Raw genomic sequence first — 14,973 nt, 5'->3', positions numbered from 1 at the left:
ATGACCAGAGCCGAGAGATTTTCTGTAGCACTCCTCCAGACTGAGTTGTTGTTTTGTCAAAGGGGAGTGGATTTTAAAAGGTAGGGAGGTTAAATTCATGTACATTTAATAATCAAATATGAAAATGATTTTAAATTGCATTATATACAATTATCTTGCTGCACAAGAAAAATCAGATAAAAAATGAGAAAGAAAATAAAATGCAAGCAAACAGCAACAAAGAGTAAAAAGTGCTATATTGTGATCCACACACAGTTCTCACTGTCCTCTCTTTGGGTGCAGATGACTCTCTCCAGCACAAGGTCAATGCAACTGGTCTGAATTATTTCATTGTTGTAAGAGAGCCATGTCCATCAGAATGATGATCCTATAATCTGGTTGCTGTCGTGTATAATGATCTCCTGGTTCTACTCATTTCATTTAGCATCAGTTCATGTAAGTCTCTCTGAAATCCTCCTGCTGATCATTTCTCATAGAACAATAATACTGAATGTATCTTGTTATAAAGAAAGGAGACAAGTAACACGAATATGAGCAAGATGACTTTTATTTCCATCCTTAATGGAAATCATCACACCATTATTTAAGAACATTTGAAAAATCTTGAAATAATTTAAACTGAAGGCACAGAAGAACAAACAAAAATATCTAACTACAAGATCTTAAAGGGGAAAGAGATACTTTGAGTGATGAGAATAAATTATGAACAAGTTTCCATCACCAAATATCATTCTAAACAAAAGCTACATCTTTTGCAATAATATCTATTGTGCAAGACAGAATATATATTTTTTGTGATAAAAAAATGCTGGAAAAGATTCTTTTTTTTTTTTTTTTCCTCTCAAGATACTAAAACCTATATCATCTAGTTAACCTGTAGCACTTTACATCTGGTAAAGCTTATGTCAAGATACTGGCTGGTAGCAATTCCCCCAAGAGATGACTTATTTTTATAAAATGTTAAAAAAAAAAATGCAAAGTAGATTACAAAATTCTATTTTGGGAAGCAAGAAGAAACTTGTTGCATGTCAAATAGAATATCAAAGTATTTCACTATTAGATTGCTTCAAAAGCCAATAATCATGCAACAGTAATATACTGTATGAGAGGAACATTGTGTTGTTTCCTGGATATGTGCTGACCAGGGCCACTATAGTGATGAATGAGATAATGGCAATTTATTGGCGCCAAATAGATTTTTAAAAATTATTTCAAAAGTAGCTAGAATAATCAGTTGTATACTATAGAGAGTTTATACCCCAGCAATGTAATTGCTGAACTTAAAAAATTCGGTTCATGCTTCACGATGTACTGTAGCAATTTTGAAATACATTCTCTGATAATTAATACCATTCATTACAATACAGAGGTCACTTGTAAATTAGCTCAGGTTCTGAACTAAGTTTCTAATTGAAACTCTTTTTCAAGTATGTATAACATTAACAAATGTAAAGGGTTTATTTCCTACTTAGCACACCATTTTATATATTTCTTCAAAGGATATCTATGTTGTATAAAAGAAAAAAGTTAGCTGTATTTTTATAGTCAATTAAAAAACTTAATGAAATAAAAGTCTCAGGTTCAATATCTGAAAGATTTTAACAACAAAAAATCTCATAAAACTCAGGTCCATGGCAGGTCTATCTGGTCTTTTATATTATTTAATTTTTTAGTTTAATGAATAAATAGGAAAAACTCACTCAGGATTCAATTAGATTAAAATGAAATAATCTCTTTCACTTAACTGTGGCATATGCTTTTATAAATGTACTTTCTCTTTAAGAAAGTTCAACTGTGTTTAATTACTTAAGTCACAAAAATGTTTCTTCATTAGGTTACTGATAACTAATATAAATTCTAGAAATAATTATAGCAAAAATGTTTTCATCAAAATTTTCCTATGTAATAAATCATTTTTTGGGGAAAGTTACCTACTAAAGGTTTTGGTTTTTAGCTTAAACACAACTTCTACTACAACTAAACCTATATTTATTTGTTAATTTCTTTTTCATTAGTGAGCATAATATCCCCTAATTATTTTCTACTATTCCACATATTGCACATTATTAAAAAAAACTCTTTAGTATTACAAGGCCTGTATCTTCTTCATTCTGAACACCAACAGAGTGAAGTAGAAATAAGTGGGCCTAGAAATCCACTTAATAAGACCAATCTTTGAAATGTTGGCACCAATGAAATTAGGAAATTGGTGTTGACAAAAATTATGTCCCTTCACAATACTGATTCTAACAAATGACACAGCATTTATAGTTTTGTTAAGTATGACTGATGTGAATCTTCACCATAAAGACAAATAGATATATTTTACAATTTATTTTTTAAAACAGCAAAAAGAAATTTAAAAATTCTATGATGCAATTGGTTATGTCCAAATCTTGGGAAGGTTTCGTTCACAGTTAAAGGCCACAATCTATCTCTTGAAAGTGTGAAATTTTAGAAAATAAACTAGTGTTTAGTGGAACTAGTGTTTTGTTTTGTTTTTTAAGCTGAAAAACAAATGTGGGAAGGTGAAGCAAGTTCTTTAAATTAAAATAAAAGATAAATAAAAATCATCCAAAATAGCAGTTCTGGGCTTTGCTTATCACTAGCTGTGTCAATGACTTAGGGGGAAAAAAACACAAATACAAAACAAAGTGTTTCTTTAGAAACTGCGAGAATGGAAGATTCCTGAAGTAGAACTAACGTCACAAATCTATACAAGGCTTCCAGGCCAACAAATAACCGTCAGAGTAACCTTGTTCCTTTGCTCCTTCAGCATGGGAACGAGTGCTGAATGGCTCATACCCAGAGTAGACAGCCCATTCACAGCAATAATCATGTCACCACACCTGGACAAACAAACAAAACATATCCAATATTACTGACAGAATTTCAACACAGGACATCTATTAGATAATCATTTGGCCTAAAGCTATAAAGGCATGTTGCAGTTGATTTGTTCAAAAAAATTTAATGAAGGTTTTGCTTACTACAGATAAGGCATTATGTTATGTCCTATGGAAGATACAAAGAGAAATAAGATTTTATTTTCTGCTTATTTTAAAATTAATCTAGAGGAATTTCTCCAAGGATCTGCCAGTTCTATTGCAGTAACTGTGGCATAATAGCAGGAGTACTGCATTTAGTCCTAAGCCTTGGGCTTTCATCCCATCTGTGCCACTCAGTGTGTGTTCTTGGACAAGTTTCAATCTTCAGAGCTTAGTTCCTCATCTGCAAAATAAGGCAGGGGATGGACTAACTGACTTCTAAGGTCCCTTCCAACTCCAAATCTAGAATCCTACAATATTATTCCAAACAGAACCTAGAGAATGACAACATCTGATAGACCTAGGGTTGACTGGTGGCAATGATAAAGACCGAGGGGGTCTATGTTTAAAGACTATTAAGGACAGAATAAAGAAAATTTCAAGTAAGCCTGAAAGATTTAGCTGCTAATATTGTTCTAGTCCTAAAATAGGATAGCTATGCAATTTTACATAGACCAAAAGAATTAGTCCTGAATGAATCAAAATTAGTATTTAAGCAAATACAAACGGCAATCCATTTAAATTCATCATCTCTTTTCTCCAATAGGACTTTGTTTTAATCAATCATCAATCTTTTCTTTCTCTGATCCTTTCCTTCTGAGTAAAAATATAGCAAAGCCACTATCATTAAAAATAAGTGTATACACCCCCCCCCATTCTCTTGACATTGATATCTCCCCCATTCAAGCTATCAATTTTCTCCTCTAGTCTATTTTTATTAATTACTCTACGCTTGTTGCATTCAATTTCTTAACTACCCACTCATTCCCTCAATCCTCTACAATTTGGCTTCTGGCCCCAGCAATCTCCTGAAATCACTTTCTTCAGAGGCATTGGTAACTTCCTTACTTCCAAGTCTAAGAGACTTTCATTTTAGCTGTGATTTAGTCGTGAAAACTTTTTATATAGAGTGCCTACACTCTATGTAAGGTACAGTATAATCAGAAGTAGAAATTATAATGCTAAGTGTGGAAATGATCAATTTATTTTCTTCCTTCAAAAAGTCTTCACCTATGTCAACAGAAGCTCTCTGATGTAAATGAACTATGATATTAATCTAATTAATATTTAGTTGTCAGCATCATTTATAAAGTGCAACCATCTATCTTGTACTCCATTATTTTATGGTTTTGGTTTTTTTTTTTTTTTAATGTAGATGCTGCTACTGAAACTAAGGCATTAAGAGCTAACTTTCATATATCATTATCTCATGCATGATAGATATATGCCAAAGGGCAATTTCCTGCCTCCCTCAGCTGCAAATTCTGACTGAGAACAAGGAAGTCCTTAAGAGCTGGGGATGCCCAGCTATGGATAGCCCTCAAGTCATTGTTTTCACACAGGTACGGTTCTTTTCTCCAATGTGACTAGCCCATATCCAGTCTTGTTCACCAGACTAAAAAAAATCTAAAAATAGAGGCAGCAAGGTGGAACAGTGGATAGAGCACCAGCCCTGAAGTCAAGAGGACTTGAGTTCAAATCTGGCCTCAGACACTTAACACTTCCTAGTTACAGCTAGGCAAGTAACCCCAATTGCCTCAGCAAAATAAATAAACAAATTAATTAATTTAAAAATGGCTACAAGTTACTGAATCTGGTCTTTTGTATCAATTTAAACATATTATAATATGTCTTTTACAGACATGCAACCAGTTTCCAGACTCACTTTAATCTTCCATCATAGTAAGCTGGGGTTCCCAGGACGATTGTTTTAATGAAAAAAGGTTGATTTGTGTGGTTTTCTTCATATCCACCAACAATACTAAAACCCCAACTTCCCAAGTTGCTTCTTCGTAGAACAACATCATGGAAACTATGAAGAACACTGTTAAAGAATAATAAAGAAAACATTAAATTTTCATGGGTGTACTTTCCTTTCTTTTTTTACAAGTTATTTATTGCTATATCTTGTTTTTATATGATCTACATTTCCTGATGTATTCCTCCCCTTTCCTCTATCAAAAAGCCACAATAAAGCTCACTTATTTAAAAGTACATTGCATAATTCTGGTCAAAATATGATCATACATAAACAAAGGGAATGCTCACCTTAGTTCATCCAATAAATACCACCCCAAATGCAACATTTTTTTTTTTTAATTAATAGCTTTTTATTTTTCAAAATACATGTGTAGATAGTTTTCAACACTCACTCTGGAAAAACTTGTGTTCCAAATTTCTCCCTCTCTCCCATCCCAGATAGCAAGCAATCCAATATAGGTTAAACATGTTCAATTAAACGTAACATTTTAATATAAATGCACTTACTGAATTAACTGTAATTCCTCTGCATATTTCTCTCCTCAAAAAACAAAGACTATAGATACACACACACACACACACACACACACACACACACGTATTTATATCTATCTATTCCTGTCACTTAAATTGTTGTTCTCAGTAAGTGACTTCTAATCATCTTTTATTTTTTAATGAATTATAAATTACTGTGGAAAAGCTCTACTAAGTCCATCTCTAAATGAATTAGTCAAAATGAGATATTTATCTTCTGAGAGCTGGCCCCAGTGTAAAAAGCCCAAAGGAAGGGAATATAACATAACTATTAAACTACAAATATAAAGATGTTGCTGTAGTTAAAAAAAAAAAAAAATCAATTAAAAAAGCCCCACTTTTTACTAAATTAAAATTTTACTTTAATTTTTCAGCAGTGATTTTTTTTCCCCTATAAAAATACTTCCAGTCAACTCAGTAGAAGAAACTTTCCAATTGCCTGCATTTCTTTTTAGGAAGGTATAGAAGAATGAGGGAAAGGGAAATAAGTTCAAAAGGAATACACTTTTGGAATTCTGTTGTAAACTTTGAATGGGCTGGCAGGAAAGGGGGAGATCCCACTTGCTCTTCCATTAATGTTTTTGGGTGAGAGAGAGAGAGAGAAAAAGAGAAGAAGGGGAAGGGAGAAGGGAAAAAGCAGAGAGGGGAGGGGTGGGGGAGAGGAGGGAGAAAGAAAGAAAAAACATTCAATCTCCATCCTCAAAAAGAAATCTCCATTCTAAAAGCCACAACTGGTTTATCTAGCTTTTGCTTGAAGACCTCCAAGTATCCAATACCTCCAAGAACCTAGTATCCCCCAGGGTAATGCATTCTACTTCTACAGAACTTTAATTGTTAGAAAGTTTTTCCTGATATCAAGCCTTCATTGTCCTCTTTGCAACTTCCATCCACTAATTGCCATGTGACAATCTTTCAAACATCGAATCCAACTATTCTGTATTCTATCCCTTGAGTGTTCTCTTCTCCAGGCTAAACAGACCCTTTCTTTCCATTGCTTCTTATATGACCTGACAACGTGGACGCTTCTGCTCTTGATGCTTTTCAGTTCATTGATTTCTCTCCTAAACTGGTGTCCAGAAATGAATGTTAATACTGTGAGCTGGTGAAGGCCAACGCAGAGACACTCACACTTCCTTATTCCTGGGACCTACACGTCTCTCAATGGAACTCCAGAGCCCGTTTGCTTCTTTGGTTGTTTTCTATCCACAGAGTATACTGGTGAATCTGATTTTGGGAAAGCTTTTATATTCTCTGCTGAATCTCATCTTGTTACAGTTAGCTCAGTGCTCCAGACTGTCAAGATCTTGTTGGATCCTGACTGTATTCCTCCTGGCCCTGTGTCATCTGCTAATCTGATGAGCAAGTTATCTCTGCCTTCATCAAAATCCTTGATAAAAATATTAAACAGCACAGATCCCTCAGGCTCTCTACTGGAAATCTCTAGTCAAAATGACAACCAGTGATAACTGTTGTTCTTTGATGTTGGCTATCTAATCAAGTCTAAGTCCACCTAATTATATAATTATCTAATTCATATCTCCCCATCTCCTCTACAGAATAGTATAAGATACTTTACAAATGTTTTTGCTAAAGCTGATGTCAATGATATTTATAGTATGTCTTATCTACTAGTTTAGTAACTGCCCCAAAATAAATAAATAAAGGAAGTCTAGTCCAACTTATTTTCAATATAGTTGTTCTGATTCTTGGTAATTATCACTTCCTCTTCTATTATGTTCAACGACTATCTCCTGCCCTTTTCTATTTAGAATTAATGTAGCAACACATACTATGTTGCAGGTAGTATATTAGGTACAAAGAATGAAGCAATCCCATTTCCAAAAAGCTATATTCCAATGGAGGAGACAACAAATAGATATTATTTATATATAAAAATGTGTATACACATATGTAAATATGTTTCTATGCACATACATCTATAACACTCTCATATTCATAAATACAATATATGCCAAGTAATCAAATTCAAGATCACTGGGGAAGGGACACTGGAACTTAGGGAGGAATCAGGAAAGACATATTTTCATACAAGAAGATGGCTCCTAAAGTTTATTCAGAGGAAGAGAGGGGCTTTGTTGAGTCAAGAGGAATGAAGGAAGTGCATTCCAAGCCTGGGGGACAGTGAGAGCAAACCATGACCTTTCAAATGTCCCTGACAGGAGCTCAGAAGTCTTATCTAGTTTTTTCAGCTACTCTTTTAGTGCCAGAGAATGAAGCCCATCTGGCCTGGTGACTTGAATTAAAAAAGGGAAACTGGACTATCCTATCCTTGGTAGCCCTGGTGAACTACATTTTTTCCTGTCATTTCTAGTACAAAGGTTATTTTTCTTTACAGAGAAAACAGAAACAGAAGATGAGAAAGACCCTATTTCTTCTGTGGTCAGTTATTCCCTTCCAGTCTTCCTCTCAAAACATTGAAAACAAAACAAACAAACAAACAAACAAAAAAACAAATCACCTCCCTTTTGTTATCTTCTGCTTCTTGGGCATCATTTCCCTAAGACAACACCAAAATGGACAGTAAAAGAAGAAAGACAAAACAGTTCTGAAGGACATAGAAGTATTTAATATTCCAGGGGTTTACTTTGTTTTGCTTTAAATAAAGTTGGATGTCCTAAGGTAGAGATTCTTTGACCATATGTTTTTAATAATCAAAAAGTGTTCCTTAATATTGCTGACCCTAAAGGAAATGTTAGATCATGACACCCTTTGCCAGAATCTCCAGTCTAACTAACCTCGCTCTTTAGCACACAGAGTAGAAAGGGGCAGTGGGCTCTCTAGGGCTGGGGGGTGAGAATGCCAGGTCCTTTTCATTAATCCATTGGTTTGACAAAGGTCTCTGACCCTTCACATTCACTTTCAGTGAAAGGGCTTTCAGTAAGAGCAGAGATGTATGAAACTTTCATGAAAAAGTCACTATTTGGATAATGATTTCTGATTTCACACACATAATAAAAATAGTCTCACAATGTACATGATTTTCTAGATAGAGATGATATTTGTAAAGTGTCTTCCAAATCTGAAGCCTTATATGAATGCTAGCTAGTCTCATTCTCATTATTATTAATATCTTCTGGATAGGAAAGAAATGCACTATATAATGTGAAGCCAAAAAGCCTTAAACTCACAATACTTCTATTAAACCAGAAAACATCTAGTCTCAAAGGTACAATAATGTACAAAATTGCTGATCAAATATATTAAACTGTTAACTGATTAATATTTTACTAAGCCCCTTAAAGAAGCAGTAGAGGAATTTACGAAGAGTTGTCATGCTTCAGATTAGAATCCCTAGAGAATGTGGATGGTTCTTACACAATCAGTAAATGGAGTGGATGAGCACTGTAGAGGTGCACAGAATTTAGGGAGGAGAAAAGTATCCCTCAACTACAAACTTCAGCTCTCAAATGTTGCTGTAAAAGGCACCATTCTAATTTCTTAAATATCTAATTTCAGCATTATCCTGAGCTCTTCCCCCTCCCTTCCTCACTCCATGGATCCAATCATGGTTACCTTTTCTACATTTGTATATTCTTCCCATCTGATCCCTTTTCTCCATTCACACAGCTTCTACCTGGCTCAAGCCCATCTCCTCCCATATTACTGTAGCAACCATCTCACTGGGATTTCTGCTTCAAGTCTCTCGAGCAGAATTGGGGGTATACTTGTTGAACCCCAAGGTAAGGGTTCTGGCTTTCTGGAAAAAGGTATAGAAGGACCCCAGGCCAGGATTTCAGTAGTATCATGATTACAACCAGGCAGTGAAGCAGCATATAGTGGGGACAGAGTCTAAGGTCAATGGGAACAAATTAAAGTACCTCAATGGCCCAGGATTATCAGAAAGAAGAGTGGCTTTTCTACTCGTGAGCTGTAGTTTTAAGAACATGACTGTAAGCCTTGTACAGGGGAATCTCATCAAGATCCCTGAAGAAACCTAACTTGCAGGTACCACTTGTCAGAATAAACCAGAGGGCTACTGCTACACTAAACTATTCCTAACCACCTTTTCTGACAGTTAAGACCTAGAAACAAAGCAGATGCTTATCAGATGGCTAAACAAACTGTGGAATGAGTGCAATGAAATCTTACTGCACTGAAAGAAATGAGTAAAAAGAATTCAAAGAAGCATAAGAAGACATACAACTGATGCAGAAAGAAGTTAGAAGAACAAGAAAGGCAGTATAAACAATGATCAAAACAATATAGGTAGAAAGAACAACAACAACAAAAACCTTGAATGTAGTGGAATTAAAATGTCAAAGACTAGAAATGAAAATGACTTTACCAGGGCAGACGATAATGGGTATGGACCGCATGCTACAATGCCAGATTTAGTTTGGGGAGGGAGGAGAATTCTGCTTTACTATATTATTTATTTTCCTGTTGTAAGACATGGCTTGTTCAGGAAGGAATAATAGATTTCAAAATAAAGGTGATATAAAGGCAATAATAAAAAGTTTAAAACAATATTAACTTTTCAAGTCTAACAAATAAGATAAATAATATCAAAACTTAGAATGAGTTAAGTACTTTGGAGAAGGAATGAATTGTGTCTTTTCAACTAAAGAAAGAATACAAGTAAAATAATCCAAAAAGCAAATAAAATAAAGGTACCTTGGAAGTCCAAGCCACATGATCCATGATGGCGACCAACTGGCATCATACTCATTTTCACTGATTGTACTTGGTTGTTCTTCATTGGGCTGGGTCTGTTCTTCAACAATCTGGACTTCTAGAGCTTTGAGAGTAACAGCTGGGGAAGCAGCACTGGCTTTCAACACAGCAACTGCCTCACTATGACTTAAATCAGTCAAATCAATGCCATTGATGTTCAGCAACACATCACCTATTGAGAAATACAACCAATAAAATGCTTAAGAAAAACTTATATGGTAATAAAGAGTGACATGGAAATTGATCAGTACCAGTTCCAATTGTTCAGTAATGAAGAGCCATCTACACCCAGGGAGAGGACTGTGGGAACTGAGTATGGACTACCTATAAGTTGTGTGTGTGTGTGTGCGTGCGCAATTAATTTGCTCAAAAACATAAAAAAGGACAATGAGATAAAAGATTACAAAGGGAAACGATTATTATACTGTTAACAAGGACTTATAGTCAGCAACTTTGTGAGCTTTCAGCCCAAAGACAGTAAAAGAAGGTCATACAATTGGTAAGAAAGAGATTACAAGGGATTCTGGACTGACACTGGGAGTGTCATATGTCATATTTTGCTCATATGCAATTCTGGGTCCCAATTCCAGGGTGGAGAGGAATGTTTATGAGCAGTCATTGGGGAGCAGGGGCTTGATTGCAATGGTAGAGAAAAATAGTAGCACTTTTGGCTGTTGGAGAGCAGGGATCCTGGACATAGTTCCAAGGTACAGAGAAGTACTAGTGTTTGCAGGGGAGCAGGGGCCCTTTCTCGGTAAAGACTGAGGTATAGACTAAGATGGCAATTTCCTTACCTATACTCTCCCCAAATCATACCACCTTGGAATGACCAAAAATTTAGACACACAGAGATAGTTCTAAAAGCAGGAGTGAAAAAAGCCTTGGGACAATATACCCCACACCAAAGTAAGCAAAGTCAAACTGTAACAAAGTTCAAAGTCAAGAAATAGGCTGGAAGTAGATAGAACAATGGTCCTAAAAGTGAATAAAAGAACAAATGGATTAGAAACCAGAAATTTAATATGTTGTTTATAAAAAATACACTTGGGGGCAGCTAGGTGGCGCAGTGGATAGAAGTCAGGGGGACCTGAGTCCAAATTTGACCTCAGACACTTATTAATTCCTAGCTGTATGACCTTGGCCAGTCACTTAACCCCAACTGCCTCAGCAAAAAAGAAAGAAAAAAAAGAAATACACTTGAAACAAAACCACACATAGAATTAAATACATAGTTTACTGATATTTTATTGATATTTCCTGTTTCCTACATCAGTATCCCCCCACTTCTCCTGCTCGCTCTCTAATACATACACACACACACACCCCTTTTCTTTCCTCTCCCCTTCTCCAAGAGCCACTCAATGTGTCAGCATTTTTTAGAAGAGGAAAAAAAATGAGAACTGATCAAAACACTGAAAAAGTAAAGAAACATGTATAACATATAACATCTAGGTACTTCCCACTTCCAAAAAGAGATAAAGTATGTGTGTGGGGGTATTTTATCATCTCTCTCCATTCTACACTGTATAATTTTGTTATATTTACTTTTGACTTTGAGGGTTTTTTCCTCATTTACATGTTGCAGTCATTTTGTATATTATTTAGTCCCTAAAGATTGATCTGGCTATATCTAAGTTTGGTATGTTGCCTCATTGCTGTCACTGCCTTTGAAGGAATAATATGTTCTTTTATCTATCCACTTTTAGGACTAAGCTATTTGATCTTCAATTAATTTTTAATCTTTGCTTGAAAGATGCTTTCCTTAATATATATATATATATATATTAAATAGTTCTGCTTTTTTGCATTTGTTTCATGATACTTTTATGCCTAATATTACAATAAATTTTTGTGAAGGTACCAAGCACAACTGAGAACAAACATAGTCACATTTCTATTCAGTATTCACAAAAAAACCATTATATCTAATACTTGTAAAATTCTATTCAGGTCTTTAATTTCTTCTTTTTGGTTAGATTTATCTAACTCTGAGAATGGATAAATTACAATTCTTTTACTATTATACTCTATTCCTCTCCATTTCCTACCAGCTATATATATTATGCCTCATACTTCAGAGAATTCATCACTAGGAAATCTCATTATCCCACAAAAATTTACCTGCCTGGTTCTCACATCTCATCAGTAACCTGTGATGTTAGATGTGAGATGTGAGAACTAGGCAGGTAAAATTTTGCCCCTCTGCCTGGAGTTTTTGATCGAAGGCCATGTAAATTCAGGGCCTCTAATCAAGAAGCTTTGCTTAGTCTTTCATTTCCCATTACCTACACTGCTTTTGGACTTCTTCATCACGTCCCTGTATTGGGGACTTTCCCTCTACCTCAGCTTCCTTTTTTTGCGCCATCTTCCCTCACAAAATTGTAAGCTCCTTAAGCACAGAGACTTTTAAAAAACTTGTATTCACATCCTGAGCACAAAACATGGTGCCCACCCATAGTAGACACTTAATAGTTTATTAATTAGCTGACTGGTTCTCCCTGCAACTCATTTAACTTTTCTTCCAAGACTTGAGATGCTATGCCATTTGGTACTTCCATGTTTAGAACTGATAATAGGTTGTGTTCAAGCATTATTTTAATTGCATACAGTTTTCCTGTTTCAGGTGTTTTGTGTTTTTCTTTTAAATAGTTATTTTATTTTTTCCAAATACATGCAAAGATAGCTTTGCAAAACCTTGTGTTGCAAATTTTCCTCCCTTTCCCCTCTACCTAAGACATCAAGCAATCCAATGTAGCTTAAAGGTTTCCATATTCATCATGCTGCACAAGATAAATCAGTTCAAAAGGGGGAAAAAAAACCAAGGAAAAAAAAACCAAGCAAACAAACAACAACAAAAAGATGAAAATACTATGTTTTGATCCACATTTAGTCTCCATAATTCTTTTTCTGTATGTGGATGGCATTTTTCATCACAAGTCTTTTGGAACTGCCTTGAATCACTGCATTGCTGAGGAGTTAAATCCATCACAGTTGATCATCACATAACCTTGTTACTGTGTACAATGTTCTCTTGGTTTTGTTCAACTCACTTAGCATCACTTCATGTAAGTCTTTTTCAGAGTTTTCTGAAATTAGCTTGCTCATCATTTCTTACAGAATAATAATATTCCATTACATTCATACATCATAACTTATTTAACCATTCCCAACTGATGGGCATTCCAATCCATTTCCAGTTCCTTGCCACTAAAAAACAAAAGCTTCTACAAATATTTCTGCACATGTGGGTCCTTTCCCCTCCTATATTTCTTGGAATATAGACCCTGTAGTAGCCTGCTGGATCAAAGAATGCAGATTGATAGCCTTTTGGGCAAAGTTCCAAATTGCTCTCCAGAATGGTTGAATCATTTTACAACTCCAGCAACAATGCATTAGTGTCCCAGTTTTCCCAAACCCCTCCAACATTTATCATTATCTTTTCCTGTCATCTTAGCCTATCTGAGAGGTGTGTGAAATTGTATCTCAAAAGTGCCTTAATTTGCAGTTCTCTAATCTGTCATGATTCATAGCATTTTTTTCATGGCTAGAGATGTTTTAAATTTCTTTGTTTGAAAATTGTCTGTTCATATCCTTTGACCATTTGTCAATTAGGGATGTTTATATTCATATAAACAATTGTGTTTCTTATAAACAATATAGTGTTGGACTCTGGTTTCTAATCCATCCTGCTACCCTCTTCAGTTTTATGGCTGATTTTATTATCCCATTCATTCTCACAGTTATGACTTTTAATTGTGCATTTCCATCTTTCCTGATCTTTTATGCTTTTCCTTCCCTTTGTTTCCTGTCTCCTATAATGATTTTTTTTAAGAAAAAAAATGTTTCATTAAAATTTTATACATAAATACATATTCTCAAAATCAAACTTTACCTCGTTTAATTCTGCCATCTCTTGCAAGACAGCCATGAGGTGGTACACTGGTCACAAAAATTGGCAATTCACCACTCTTACTTCCCCTTCCTCCAGCTACTGTCATTCCAAGGGATTCATGTGGTTCCTTCTTCACAGTAATGTGCTTTTCTTGGCATGTTACACATTGAGAAAGATCCTATAACAAGGAAAAATATCTACTAAATAGTAATTAAAAAAAAAAAACAAGTGGGGAAAAATAGGCTTTTCTTATATTACATTGACAATATATACTTAAATATAACTTTAGCACAAGATTTACAAAGCCATCTTGTCCTTATGTTAAGGGACAGAAGATATTTATAAGGATCAAATTTACTTATACAGTATTTTAAAGACACAAGTTTTAAAAAATTATTTGGAATCCAAACTCCAAATGAAATTAGGAAATAAGGCACACAATGAGGATAGGACATGAAAATGGTTTTCTTTTCTTTAAGTTTATAATAAATTCAGTATGTTACTTTTGAAACTTTTTTTTGCTCATATGTATTTCTTTATAAGCTTTAGTCTCTTGGTCTGTGCATTTAAAAAAATTGCTGAAAAATCTTTTTTCTTTTGACTTCAATTTTTGACCCCTTCTTTTTAGAATTTTACAGTCAGTTGATTTAATATTAGATTTAGTTTTAATTTGAAAGTTTCATAAAATTCACTTGTAAAACAACCTCACACTTTTTTTCTTTAGGAGTTCCTTTATGACTTGTTCAATTTCCTTTTCTGAAACAAGAGTTACTTAAATTCTCCTATTTTTCTATTAATTTTGATTATTTTGTTAAATATTTGTATATTTCATCTGAGTTATCAAATTTACTGGCATGTAAAATAATGTATAATTTCCTTTACTTCATTTTTATTTCTTGTAAATTTTTTTCATTTTAAAAATGTTAATAATTTCTAGTACAAATCAAATGAGCTAAACACATCAAATTGCATTAGTTTTTTTAAAATAAAAACTATTTTTTATCAATTTAATAAATTTTATGCTTTCAATTTGGCTCTCTTAAT

At 34.4% G+C, this 14,973-nt stretch overlaps 1 protein-coding gene across 2 annotated transcripts in view; it reads right to left on the bottom strand.

Annotated features, from left to right (window-relative positions):
- Nucleotides 1-529: 529 nt before the first annotated feature.
- The window catches only part of LNX2 (ligand of numb-protein X 2), a 95,332-nt gene continuing 80,888 nt past the window's right edge, over nt 530-14,973 (bottom strand). For both annotated transcript variants that reach the window (XM_031960752.1, XM_031960753.1), the window contains 4 exons: nt 13,930-14,107; nt 9,978-10,209; nt 4,714-4,872; nt 530-2,849 (listed from right to left, as the gene is read on the bottom strand). In XM_031960752.1, the coding sequence (XP_031816612.1) occupies nt 2,714-2,849; nt 4,714-4,872; nt 9,978-10,209; nt 13,930-14,107 (705 nt within the window). In that variant the 3' untranslated portion in view covers nt 530-2,713. The remainder of the gene's footprint in view (nt 2,850-4,713; nt 4,873-9,977; nt 10,210-13,929; nt 14,108-14,973) is intronic.

Source organism: Sarcophilus harrisii, chromosome 3 (assembly GCF_902635505.1).
Source record: "Sarcophilus harrisii chromosome 3, mSarHar1.11, whole genome shotgun sequence".
NCBI lineage: Eukaryota > Metazoa > Chordata > Mammalia > Dasyuromorphia > Dasyuridae > Sarcophilus > Sarcophilus harrisii.
Note: the sequence above shows the minus strand (reverse complement) of the source record. Positions and strands in the feature narration are given on the sequence as shown.